We start from the raw sequence: 14,849 nt of genomic DNA on the forward strand, positions 1-14,849 counted from the left end.
AAAACTCTTCCCTGGCACCAGAGCATTTGGTGTTACCCAAGAAGCCATTACAGGCTGCTGAACTGAAAACAAACCTAAGAACTGGGCACAGCAGAGTGGGGCTTAGGGAATGCTCTACCAGCCCTCTCTACATTCTGCCACACTCTATGTTCATATTCATTTCTTTTAAGCACCTTCACTATTCTAGTTTCTGTTAGAATAAAAACACAGCTTCTGAGATCCACAGCTCTGATAGACGGATTCCCCTTAAAATGCTGGCAGTGATGAAAAAGAGTATTACCTCCAAACTTTGCCCAACTTAACATCCCATCTCACATTTATACATGTTCCTGTTACTAAAACATCACTGTAAGATTAATATATCCATAAGAATTAAGTTTGTCTCCCTTGACATCAGTCCAAGGCGGTAACCATTTATACAAAGTATTTATGTCAAAGTACCCTGGAGACACAGGAGCTGAAGGGACTGCTTTGTCAGCAGCCAGCACTGCCTCAGTCAGCCAGTGGCATCCTGCCAGAAAAACACCTGCAGACCGAACAACCTGCAATATAACATGAGGTACACAGAGAGAAGAGCAGAAAAGCAAAACAATGACAGCATTAATTACTCAAATAGCTCAATGACTCACAAGTGGGACAACATTTATGCCAAGTTAGCACAGGCATTTCTTCCCACTGGCAAATTTCAACATTTTGATCCTGCCATCAAAACAAGTTTCATTTCTCCCCACTGCCTTGCTCCTGTATTCCAATTACTCACAAACACAGAAGATGGTCTCGTTCAAATCCATCGATCTTGTCCATAGCACCATGATTTGTGATTTATTTCCTTAAAACAACACCACTGCTGAAACAGCTTTTCTTTCTCTCAACCAGGGCAAAATCCATCCTAATATGTTTGAGCAGCATCTTTATTTCTCATGACTATGTTGTGATACTAGAGCTGAGAAATTGCAGGGGAGAGTGTAACACTGAAACCATCATGATTACCATACTGCATTTGCTCTGTTCATATATCCAGTAAGTGACCTCCCCACGTGGGGCTGTGCTGTATGTATCAGGAAATAGTAAGAGGATCTTTGAATCCTCCTCCCCTTCGAAGGAGGTTTCCTTCTACACTTCAAAAAATTATAAAGCAATTTAAGTCATGAAGGACTGAGTTGTTTGGGTTTTTTTCCTCCAAAAAAAGAAGGCCCCTTTTATCTCCAAAACATAAGCTAGTAACAGCTCAATTTAATTAGCTGTAAAGCACACAATTCCCACTTTCAAACCTCCTCTACTTACAGGCCCTAATGTTCTACAGCAAGGATCACATTTGACATTTCTACTTGTTCTCTTCTATTTCAGAGACACACCTACCACTGTTTCGCAAACTGAGACAGAATTTCTTTCAGTATCTCACTTACCAGTATAAATCAAGTCTAGTATTAAAAAAAAAATAATTAGAAACATACTGAAAAAAAAACCAGAAATACTGAAGACATTTTATTTGCTATTTCAGTAAATTTTACCCTTAAATTGTGAATCTGGTATAAAGGGCAAGGACACAAAATGTTTTGTACACAATAACTTCAGAAAATATGCAAGTTACGTTGGGGCTTTTTTTAGTGTTGTCTAGCAACTTGTACAAGTATTCTAAAATTCTTAATCTTGTGAAAACTAGTAGTGCTTTTATCACATTGCTAGTAAAAGTTTAAGCAGAATTTTACAATCTTCATCATTTTAGACACCAAAATTATTAGCCACTGACTCTGGCCAATATTCTTTAAAAATACGAACTCCATAATTTAAGCTAATAACTATGGTTGCTGAGGTTTCTATAGTTACTGGTGAAAGGGTCACAGCTCTCTGAAATCCATGTGGTCTCTAATAATAAGCTCCACCATAGTACGCCGACAACCTTTAATGATTAATTAGGCTAAGCCCAAGTTCCTGGTAAAGCACAGAATCCCAATATACTCGTTACCTGGTGAAGCAGCAAACAAAACAACTTCAGATTTCAAGACAAAACTGTGACTTTAGGTTGTATCTTTGCATTCTGGTAGGAGAAAAACCCCACGTCCGTGAGGTGCCCAGAGAGCCCAGGGCAGCAGCCAGCACAGCAGAGCTGCCACCAAGGCATCACCAGGTAAGGTGATGATGCTTCAGAGACACTTAATTATTTTCCCACCTTTCCTCTCTGATTCTTCCACAGTGAGTATGATCTTGCATTAGCCTCCCTGGAATTTCCTGAAGAGATGACAAACAAAAGCAGTACCTGCAGAGCACTTAGGAACAAACTACTTGACTGCGTAGAAATCAAGTTTTATCAGCAGATCAAAGTATGGGACAATACCTGTCAAAAGACCTAACACATTAAAACAAAACACAATGCACTTGTACATCTCTGAATTGCTGCTCTCACGTTGGCATTTTGATTTTCTGTTTTTTCCTTACGTTTTTCCTTTATTTTGCTTTTAACTGCATCACACAGAATAATGCAGAACAGTAATTACCATTAATCACTCCCAATTATTACATGTTGGTATTTGCTTGGAAAGGAAACGGAGGAGTCTTGAAGAAAACATTCAAGTAGGCAGGTGTTTAAAAATAAAAAAAAATGCAATCAGGCTATAAATCTAATGAAATAACATTTTAAAGCTGTGCAGCACAAGAAATAACACTCCTTTGAATGTTTGTGACCAATTCCTTTATTTTCACTATGCCTCATTTGAGTAAGAGACCAATTTCATCTCCAAAGCTCCCACTTGCAAATGCATTTGTGACATTACAGAACCTAATTTTGTGTTAACAAATGCCACTGTGGGAAAATAAAAACATCATTTCTCCATGAGCTAAGAACTTCCACCCCATTTAAAGGGCTTTACCTGTACATGGGCCAGACTTCTGCCAGCATGTGGATCAAGCTGACAACTGATATATTATTATTATATTACCAACATATATTATAGATATAGATATATATACACAAAGAAAAATATTATGTAATGTAGTATATATCTACATATAATTACATATTATATTTGATAATACTGTCTAATATATCTGTGATATAAAGAGATATATCTAACATAGTCTATATTATGCAACTGTGTATATCTGTATTTTACATATACAGAGATATATATTAGCTATAATATATATTTGCATATTACATCTGTGTGTTTGTATCTATTATGTGTATTACATCTAATACAATATTACATTAGATTCCTGTAAGAGGAATTGATGCTTGCTTTTGATCTAGGAATGTGTTTTGATCTAGAAATTAAATTATAGAGCTGGAAACAACAAAAATAAATGCAAAAACTCAAATATGCCTAATACCCAACATCTGGAATTTGCAGGTTTAAAAAGGAACACTGACTGCAGTGAAGCCACATTTACCTGTTGCTGGATAGTACCTTTTTGGCTTCTCTCATCTCCAGCAATGCCATCAAGTCAAGTCCAAAAGAACTCTTGAGTTCCTTGTTAGGGGGTAGGGCAATTAGGGAGCAGGTTGTTTGGGTTTTGTTGGGTAGTTTTACTTTTTGGAGGTTTTCTGGTCTTTGTTTGGTTTGGCATTTTTACATTAGCTCTGTTTATTTTTTGTGTATTTTTAAGCTGAAAGATTACATAGCTAGTTAAAAAGCTGAAAACACAACAAAACAACTTCTATCCTGTCAATATCACCCCAATTTTTGAAGTCAACAATAGTTAATTAATTAATTTCTTGAATCCTCTGGGATAAAGAGATAAGTTTGCTTTGCCTATGAATTGCTCTAAATATTAATTTTTTGCTTGCCTACTGGGACTAAATCAAACACAGTTAAAATGGTTACTGTGGTTGCAGTGATGGATCAAGAAAAAATAGAAAAAGTTATTTAAACCTCAAAATACAAATAAAAAGCCTGCAGAAAACAGCACAACACTACTGGCATTTATATGACAAAGAAAAATACAGATCCACAACTCATGTGATTTCTGAAAAACAAGCCCCTGACCTCACATCCCCAAGAGGCTGATTTTTCCTCCAATATTTATGAAATACAAAACATTTACATTTTTTTTCACAACATAGCCATGAATGTATTATTAGATTTTCTTTACGATCATTATAAAGAAAAAGGAAATTGTTTATCCAACTGGTGAGGGAGGGGAAGAACAATGGCAAAATGGTTCCATATTCCACCCAAAAGGTGGAGGAAGATGTGAGGGGGAACAAGGAACACAGGACAGATACACTTTTTATGTTAACCTGCTAAAGGTAAAATAGTACTAGCACAGTTTTCAAATGAAATTATCACGTCACAAAGTAGTCCATCTGAACAGTTCTGCACAAAAAATGGCATTGCTCACACAAACAGCACTAAAGGGTAACAGCAGAAATCCACAGCAAGTATTAATAAAACCAAACCCCAACACCCTCGAAAAAGCGTCCTTTTAAATGGAGCAGCAATATTAAATATTAAATGGTTCTGTGACGCTGTCATTAACCAGCACCTCAAACTCAGGGGTGGTAAGAGAACAACTATCACAGGGCTGCTTTCCTGGCAGCAGCAATGGCCAAACCTTTTCTCCAGCTTTGGAAAGAGCACATGCGGCACCACCTACCACAAGGGACAGAGACACTCCAAACCTCCTGTGGTAGCAAACCCAGCAAAATCTAAACAAGGGATGAGGGGAGAACTGAGCTCATTTTGAATTAAAGAAAGAAATCAATAAGATACGGTAACTGTTTTAATAGGCACTGCAGCAAAGACACGTAACCAAGGCTGGGTTTTCGCAGGCACACAGACACAACTCTGCTGCTCCCTGTGCTTATCTACAAATCCCACCAATTTTAATTATTTACTTGACAATAAATCTGGTTTACATTATTTCATTTTTTATCTCTTGCACAGATAATTTTGTTATTTCAAAATAAAGTTCCTCAATGAAAACATTACAATTCACATCTTTATCACAGTGCAAAAAATTATACAGGGCCAAAAATTGTAAAGTGGCTTTTTTAATACCAGAATTTTCATGTTTCCTGTGATGCGCTTTTGCTTTAATTAGCAAGGTTCAAGAAGGGGAAAATCATCATCCACTGCTTCTCACAGAAGATTGTTAATGAAATAATCATATTCATTATATTTTAAGAAAAAGTTGGAGGGCTAAGCATTCGATAGCCACACAATAAGCATTAAATAAACCCAAATACAGACAACCTTGCACATATACAATGAATTTTCATTAGAAGTTAACATTATCTTGAACTTCTTAGTGCAGGGATATTAACGTAGCAGTCCCTTGTCCCGCTCACCTGTAGAAGGTAAGAGTTCCAGCTAACACGCAGCTGTAGTCTGGCCACCTTCCCAGACTGACCTTGCAGTTCCCATGTGCACATGGAACAAGGCAGTCTGGGGAAGCAGAAATATTTCAGTAAACGCCAGGCTTTCTTAATTAATGCATCATCAGTCAGTCATCCAAGGCTGGAGCTGCAGACAGCTGCACACCACCTATCCTCCAGTTTGAACAGAGGTTCACCCAGCTCCTATGAAAATTCTGCATGTAGTAATCCAAGTATGTCATTGAGTGTCTGCTTGTGTTTTATCATCATAACATAGCATTATGAGGCTTAAAAAATTCTCAGTCTGCTTTCAGAACTTTACCTGCCTCATTAGTCAGTCTTTACTTTTTTGGCTCTACAGACTAGCAGTGACAAAAAAATATATAAATTATTAAGTGCAAGTTATAGAGGCTGTGGAATTAGACATCAAGCCCACATTTTTTTATTGCCTGATTATATTGAGAACACACTACTCTCTGACAGCTCTAGATAACTTTGTTTCTAATATTAATGTGCTTGTTTTGAAAATGAGTCTGCCTTCTTTTTTACTACTGTCTGAAGATGTACAAAAGCAAATATTGGATATTGAAATAGAATCTAATAAATTATTTCTAGTTTGCTACTTTGGAGAAAGGAATAGATCCAGAAGTCTTTCATAAAGAAATATGGAAACAATTCTAAATTTCAATAATTCCAATAATTTAATCTCTGTCCTGCTGCACTGTTATGTCTAAATCATTGTCTCTTCCATCTATCTAAGCAGCATTTCAAATACTTCTGAGAAAAGACTGGTATCTTCAAGCAACTTGCCAAATTCTGGGTCACTCTGTGACAGAAAATTTTATACAGAGGAAAGGAAAATACGTAAATCACTTGAGGCACTTTGCCTTTTTGCTCCCATGTTCATTATTTATTGTCTATGTAAATGATGCTTAGGGCTAACACTAAAATTAAATTGCTCACACTGCAGTAATATCCAGTATTCTTACACAGCAGGTACCATCCACAATACTCACCAGCCTGTTGGAATGCCATTAACCAGCATATCTCCAAGAAGAGCAGAGAGATGTATTCATTTTAGACCAGACATTTTACAGATGTTGAACTGTTTCTTTCATTATTAGTTTTTCTGCTGCCTCAGGACAACTATCAAGAGTTCTTTCCACCTTTTACTATTTCTTCTAGAAGTAAATGTAACCTTTCAGTGCTTCTATTTTCAACAGAAATGGGAGTCTATGAAAAATTGGAAAATATAAAGAAACATCACTGCTGTCATTTTGAAGCAGCCCAGCAGCAGAAGGGTTAGAGATGAGACTTGGTGCAAAGGGGCTTTTCGGTCCATCACCAGTGTAAGAGATTCACTGCATTACAATAGGCAAAACATATCTCCCCTTTTCCTATTCTTCCTCTGCTAACACTGTACTTCAAAGTCCTACATATGAAGGAAAATTTCCTATGGAATAACTAGCTGTATCACTCAATAGGAAATATTTCCACTTGGTACAACACACAGTCTTCACTTCAAATTTTCTCTGCAATTAGAGAACAACATGATTTCAGTGCAAATGAAGCCACAGTTCTGGGTTATAAAAGAGTAAAAGTCCTTTCTATCATATTAATATTTTTTAATATAAATACAATAAGGAACATTTCCAGGCTTTCCAACAGATTTTTCAAAGGTGGAGAAATCCTACATGGAACACAAAAGCAAACAACTGCTTTGTGTCATGGAACTATTTAATGGAAAAAGGAGATACTGTAACAAAACTATTTTTAAGCATTAGTTACACAAGTGCTGATTTATTAGTCCATTTGGTCTAAAACAGGTTCCTATCAGGCTTTCCTTTATGATAAATTTAATTACTTGTAGGCAATCCAAGCAATTCAGAGCATGCACACAGAGGCATACTAAACAAAGAAGAGCCCAGTTCACAGTTCAGCAGTTTTAGACAGGTAGGACCAACAACCATGAAAAAACCTTCTCAGGGACAGCAAAACTACACAGAACTTTTACCCTAAGATGCTGACACAAGACAAGTAAGAGAGTTAGTATGGGAATAATAAAATAGAAGAGCTTCCAAAACTCATTTCATCTTGTTATTTATAATATGATACTAGGACTAGATCCTCAGATTTTATAAGCACCTACATCCAAGTTCATTTAAACAGCAACTTCTAGCTTCATGAGGTTTGACATCTCTGTTTTTCTGCAAAAGAGGCAGATGAGGAATTTGCAGGATCTTTTGCCATTACAGTAAGGCTCCACAGGAACAAACTGCTGACTTGCAGCACAGTAATAATCGTCTAAAAGGTGAGTCCAAAGCTCTTGTCATCCATCATTCTGCAAAAGTGTTTTAAGCCAATTCATCTATAAACAGAATCAGTGAAGGCTGTATAAACTGAAAAATACTTCTTTTTAAGCCAGTGTTCTTCAGACACATATCTATCTGCAGGCTGTGATCAGCTACATAGGATCTTTGTGAGCGGACTCAAGGAGAAAAGAGCAAACTGCTCCACGGAGTCCCTGTTAGGAGACACAGGGACACAGAACAATAACAGCAGACAAGCCCAAGATAGCAATGCTGTTCAAAAGCCAGCCAACCCCTCACCAAATGGCAACACACTGCCCTCCATCAGAAATGGAATTTCCCAAAGGTACAATTGAGACCAATGCCCAATAGAAAGACCAGAGCTATGAACTACTGCGACACTGGGAATTTGTAAAGCTCGTGAAAATTAATTTGAAAGATGAAATTAATTACGGGCAACCCAAACATCAGTTAGCTTGTGTACAGAAGACATCAAAGATCTTCATTAGCTCACTCATTTTCTGTGAAAGTTTTTAAGAAATCTCTCAGGCAAATAACCCCAGTTCAGCACAATACAAATCCGTTTGAGTAACAAACTCCAATTAAGGGCTGTAAGTTCCCCCCAACAACACTCAGCTAGGGCTGTGTTACAAGTGTTGAGCAGAGTCATGGACTGGATCATGCCAACAGCACGTGATAACACACAGCAGTGGCAAAAAGAGAGATCAACTAATATTAGGCAGTCTAAGAGAAGGAAGAAGAAAAAGCTTATATCTGATTCAAAGGAGTCTGACATGCCCCTCTTTTCAGTAGCAACACTTTCTTCCTCTGATCTGCAGATGAAAGGAAAGTGTATATATGGAAGGAAGGGAAATCCAGAAGAAAGGAGAAAAAAGCGAATCCCCAAAAGCGATTGCCTTTATGCATCTTTACGCATTTACTTGAACTACACGGTCCTGCAAGTAACTACTCCATTCTCCTGGCTTGGCAACATACAATGGCAGCATTCATACTGTCATACAAGAAAGGGAAAATGCTACTAGATCAGACACAGAAGAAAAGCTCAACCTGCTCATGACAGCAGAGTGATGCTCCACAATGCAAACTTCAGCCTGAAAAAAAAAAAAAATCAATCTTATTGCTGGGTTTGGTTACGTTTGTTGGTGTTCTTTTAAAGTGAAAAAGCTCAGTCAAGATGGGATGCTACTGGGATGTATCCTAGAGGAAAAAGGCTTCCTACACTGCCAATACCACATCAATTGAGAAAACAGACCTTGTTTAAAAGGTAGTGTTTCCCTTTTAAACCACTGATGCCTTAAAACAATGGAAACAGTGTACTTCACTCTCTGCTGCACAGCTAATGGGAGGAAAAAAACTGTCAGGGAGACAACAGGTTAAGTCTGCAATAAACTGCTTCAGAATTCTCTGAAAAGCACAGAAAGTACATCCTGCAGTCGAATGACTCCAGCTTTGACAGTACACCATCACTTGCAGATGGCAGTACCAATTCTGAGAGATACTCCTTTGTCTACAAATTAATGCAAAAACAGGTATTAGTATTTGCTTCCAGCTAATTGCCCAGCTCATTTCATGTGACACAGGAAGTATCCAGTCTACAGGAAGTCACCGTATGATTTTTAAGTTTCCATCAAATTCTCACCAGTCAAAAAAAGTCAAAGAAATACCAAAAAATACTTCATTTTGCTAACACTGACTACACAGAAGTTGAGGTATAACCCCACAAGGCAGCTCTCTACTCCTCACAGTTAGCAGGTAAACAGAGTGTTTTCAAGCTCTCACAATTCTGCTCCCAGGTGATGTTTGCCCATTGAAATTTGCTACTGTCATTGACCGAGTACTTTTTATAGATGTTCTTTTAATTCTGTGTAATAAAAACATTTTTGCACATTCTGTTCTTGTAGGCAGTGATGTTTAAACCACCATACACCTTGTGAAAGGGAACTACAACAAACAGGAAGGTAAGGGGACACAGAAAAAAGCCAAGAGAAGCCATGGGGAGAAATGCAGAACACTGTGTCACAGTGCTCTGGGAACAGCACAAGAAAATCTCATCTGTCCTTAGAAGAGAGAGCAAAAAGGAGAGGTGATATTTTTGGGAAGAGTACTTCAGTTAATACTTCAATGTAACTTTAGTGCTTCTGTCTGATCCACTGGTTCCTTTCCTCAGCCAAGAAGCAAGGTGAGAATATTTTGAAGTCCCACATGTTATTTGACATATCAAAACCCAAAATAAAATTCGAAATCATTCCTAGCTGATCACTTACTCCTATTTTAGACATGACCACCACATGACTTGCAAAACAGAAGGGTAAAATCAGTGAATTTAAATATCATTCTAAAGGTGAAGACTCAATCACTGAGGGCTAGGGGGCAAGACTTATCAGGAAGTACAGCATTTTAAGAAAACTGTAATTCTTAAAACACATGGCATAAAGCAGACATCTTCCCTAAAAAGATAGAGATACCAGTACAAATCAATCATATATGGGCTCCAACACCTTCTCCCTCCCTCCAACAAGCTTTGCCTTTTCATTGCACAGCAAGATATGTACTCTCCCATACTTCTGTTGTCTGAAATACTCCTGATTTTTGTTATATGTGCTTAACACCACAGCCTGCTGTCAGCAGAAATCAAGACAGAACAGAGCAAGTTGTGCCTTCTGCAAGCCTGCTGCTTCTGAAAATAAGTTGTGACATGCCTCACGTGATTTTCTTCCTTCTCTTAAACTGGCTTATGTGCAAAATTAGACTGATGTTTAAATAGTGTCAGGCTGTCAGAGGGAGAAAACGACAGTGCTACTGTGACACAAAACATGACAAGAAGAAAGATTAATCACTTACTCAGAAGCAAAAAGTTGAATACAAAACGCATAACCATGTGTCTCAAATTTGTTATAGCAGGTGAAAGACTAAATGCTGATCCCAAGATATGCTTCATAAATTCCAGTTAACGGAAAAAATGAGTTTATTATAACAACAAACACACTTTGAAAACAAAGATGATGGAGTTGAACCTAAAAGTTCCCCAGCACAAAAAACATTTGCTTCGGGGTTAAATTGTTTATACATACACCTGAAACAAGTTAGCTTCCTACTCAGTACTGGAAAAGCATTTCCAAACAGGAAACAATTCTGCTGAGAAGAAGGGACAGGGCAAGAACTCAGCTGTAAATAAAGCCAAAAAGAGAGTCATGGCTACAAACAAAGTATTTCAACAGTTTATTCCACTATTTTACATCAACTGTACTACAGCAGGATATACACCTAAATATCACCTCTATTTCCATCACACTTCCATTTCTCCCTGAAATGCATCCTTTTGTTGGGCACTTTTCAGAATGATTTCTCAATTTTTGTACAAGTGCATCATGCATTAGTTTACTTATTAGACATGTCTGAAGCCTGAAAAGGTTCATCAGCACTGCTGTTAGTCAATAGGTTAGCAAACTGCTGGGGAAACAAAAAAGGAAACAGGAAAAATGTAAACTAATTAACATTAAATGTATTCATAATGATGCGATAAGTGACAACCACAACTTCATGATTAAGGATTTTTAATTCTTCAAGTGATAGAATATTTTGTTCCTAACTGCAGCACACCTGAATTTCTCCACTGGAGTGAAATACAAAGCATGGAAACAGCAGGTGATGTACTCAAAAACAATGCAGCAGAAACCAGTACAAACATATTTCCCCTTTTAACAGAAGGTTCTTGCCTCCCTGGCCCAAACACATCTAACAACTTCTTTATGTGCTCTGTAGTTAAACTACTCTCTGTAAAATAGTTCCCTATCAACCCTTTTTCCCTTTCACACATTTCAACCCAATTAAAGACAAGAACGATTAGTGTGAAAGAGACAGTTAATTTTAGAAAATTTATGCATAGACCCAAATGTGTTTAATTACTTCACTATTTCCCACAAGTAGGAAAATCACTTTTAAGTAGGCTGCAAAACAACATTTTAAAATATAAAAGCTCTGTACTGGGCTGCTCCTGTCACTGACATCAAGTGCATAATCAATGAAAATATAGCTTCTTAAACACTTATTTTTCATCAGATTTTTAAATAAAATCACAAAACATACTCAAATTGTTCACGTATATGCTTGTCTTGAGGACACTGTAAAACTGTAAGGAGCTCTACAATTAAACTCTCCATTTCCTTCTGTCCTTTTCCCTTCTCCTAAGAAAGAATAACACAAACCCCCTGCCTGGCCCAGTTCAGTTTGTTCCCCCTCTATATTTGGTATCTAGGCAGCTGTTCCAGAGCCCACAAGGACCCTGTGAGAGGAACACAACAGAGTGGCTGCAGGATGCACAGAAACCTTCAGCCTTCTACAAAACAGACCAAGACTGTGCATTTATAATAGTGTTCAAAGACTGGTTTTTTTGAGTTACTTAGTTTTTCTCCAACCAATGCTCGAAGTACCTAACACAACATAGCTCATCCACAAAGCCAAGGGCAGGAAGAGTTAAAATCTGACAACTTTAGACAATGACTGGTTTTTTTCCCAGCAAAGGAATTAAAAAAAAAAAAAAAAAAAAAAGAGAAGAAGACGAAGATGACGACAGCCAAGCTCAAAGGGAAAACCCAATACTTTTATAAGCTTTGTTGAGCCAGAGATTTGAGAACTCCGACTTGAAGGCTCTGCATCCTCTGCATCCATGCTTTATATATCATATGGAGCCAAACCTGTGAACATCAAAATCCATGCTGTTTGTATCTGGAGTACTCCACATGAGTCTTACCAGTTTAATTATCCATTTTTCCACAATCAAAATATATATGCCATAAATTCTTGCAGGTATAAGCCTACACAATCCTTTAAAGTTGCCTCAATATTGTAGAACAGAGAAAGAGCACTTAACAGCCGTCAAATAATCAGGTTTAAATTACTGGCAATCAGGAGCTAGAGAATTTGGAGGCCCACTCTTCAGCCTCGCATCATTAAGAGAACAGAAACTCTTATTTTGTTCAAATCTGCCCTCATCCATTCTTACTCTGCCATCAAAAATACTTTAGGAGCCTTTACTAGGACAAAGTCACTCAGTTACAACACAGCCTTCAAAAACTTCGAAAGACATGCTGTGCACCACTTCTTTCAAATTTAAAATTTGCTCCATAACATAAGGATCAACAATGTTCATTCAGTGACAGTATATTTAAAATCTATGGGGAAAGGAGCATGTGCTGAAGTACAATGCACAGCTCAAGCTGTTACCCAGAACCAAATAATCCACAGCCATTATCTAAATGCATCACAACAAGGTCCAACTGATTCAGCATTCAAATGCTATCACATCCAGGAAATACAATTGTTCAAGTCACCTATATTTTTTTCTCCAAATGTTTCTGCATTTTTCAATGACAAATGATCTATTCACATGTCATTTAAAAAGCTCCCTTAGCTCAGCTTATTCAGTTCCACTTTTAGCTGGAGCAGAGGCTTTCAATTGAAATATATAGCACAAACTCCAAATAATATGTAACTACAGTGCAAGCCACTGCAGAGTGATTATTTTTCTTCAAACACTGAAGTTTATCCAGTTAAATGAAGAGATACTGCCTTGTTACAAAATCTGTCAAAAACAACCCCAAAAAACAACACTATCTAAAATATACAAGCATGGGATCACAGTGCTGAACTGGTAAGTTTATTTACGTTTTGCACTGCTGAAAGCCAATGCATGCAGTAACAAACAACTGAACTACATAGAAATTGTTTAACAAGCCTTTTGCAATTAACAACTAGGAAGAACACATCAATATCTAATTAATAGAAAAGGCAATTCTGGTACAAGTTCAAAGACATGTCTCTTAGACCCACTATAAAAAACTTTGTTAAAAATTACTCAGTACTAGCAAGCTAACAAAAAAATAGCTATTAGAAGTAATAAAAAGTGCTAGATGACTCCAAACTGACAGTTTTTCTTCCTTCTCCTGAAAATTTTTAATTGCTTAAAATGTCAGAGCATTCAACTAGATGATTAATATTCTACTGCTTAACTGGGTTTGCAAGTCTTCTTTCACAAAAATTTTCTTTCTGAATACACTATATGTACAGAACTATTTTAATATATGATGCACCATGCTTCTGCCAGAAACACCATATTAGCTAACAGGGTGAGTAATAATTATGAAAGGGGCAAGAAGTATGATGTCACTGGTACTCAAATGCCACACACCAGGTTGAGAAGGCATGGGAAGAGAACATGGGTAAAAAAAGGAGTGGTGGCCCAAGCCATCCATAGACACACAAAGCAACAGCACAGGCCTTGCCATCCAAACAGGCCTTGCCAGACTCCAAACACAGACTTTTTACAAGGGACCTTGATGACATAATCAGCAGCAGAGCTGATGTAGTTCAAAGGCTTACAATGAGGGACCAATGTACTCCAGTGGAATCTGACTTCAGATTTCCAAGAGGACAAAACCTTGCCACACTATTCAGCACTGCTAATCCCTCAGTACATGCCATCTCCAGCAGCAGGTCCCACTGCACCCTGCCCAGGGACACCATTATATACACACCCTTAATAACACTGTGCTGCCCTCACCCGGGCTGGGGATCGGCAGGGCTGGGGAGGAGGCAGGTAAAGGAGAGCATCCCTCTGCAGAGAAGGTGACAACACAGAGAGAGAAAACGTCCCAGGGGCAGGCTGGGGTGGGGGGACACTCATTCTAACCCAAACACAGTCCCATGTTAGCAGAACGTGAGGCTGGACCCACCCTTTACAGCAATGCACCCATGCACAATGGAAGACTCACAGCCCTGCAGCTCTATTTGAAGCTGATCTTTTCCATCCACAGTAAATTTTACTATTACAAACACTTCTGAAAAAAAAAATATATATATTTAAGAAGTTCCTTATGTGCTCCAGTACTTTGCCAAAATAAAGCAATCTCCTCTAAAACTTGGCAATCTCAGCTTGGATAAGCAGTTGTTTGCCACTCTGACAGAGCCTCTCAGACTTTGTGTTAGACTTTAATAAAGAAATTGTCTTGTCTGCAATATGTTCATCCAACCAACTGTCCTGTATCTATTTTTCCTGGTAAGACAGCAGCTGGAAACAAGGGAATTAACATGAAAAACTGAACAGGAATAAGGAATATGCTTTGTACATTCGGGGGTTCTATGGAAAACATGATTCAAAGGGATTTAGCAATGGCAACAGACCACTCAAAGAGACTACAGCTTCTCCA

The 14,849-nt window shown here is 37.8% G+C and overlaps 1 protein-coding gene across 8 annotated transcripts in view; it reads right to left on the bottom strand.

Moving 5' to 3' along the window:
* The window catches only part of PARD3B (par-3 family cell polarity regulator beta), a 406,048-nt gene that overhangs the window by 348,408 nt on the left and 42,791 nt on the right, over positions 1-14,849 (bottom strand). The window contains exon 1 of one of the 8 annotated variants that reach the window (XM_064660628.1): positions 5,288-5,386. The exons of the other annotated variants lie outside the window; for them this stretch is intronic. Coding sequence (XP_064516698.1) covers positions 5,288-5,371 — 84 coding nt within the window. The 5' untranslated portion in view covers positions 5,372-5,386. Of the gene's footprint in view, positions 1-5,287; positions 5,387-14,849 lie in introns of those variants that run through there. 8 annotated transcript variants of the gene reach the window in all.

The sequence above is a fragment of the Pseudopipra pipra genome, chromosome 7 (assembly GCF_036250125.1).
Source record: "Pseudopipra pipra isolate bDixPip1 chromosome 7, bDixPip1.hap1, whole genome shotgun sequence".
Lineage (NCBI taxonomy): Eukaryota > Metazoa > Chordata > Aves > Passeriformes > Pipridae > Pseudopipra > Pseudopipra pipra.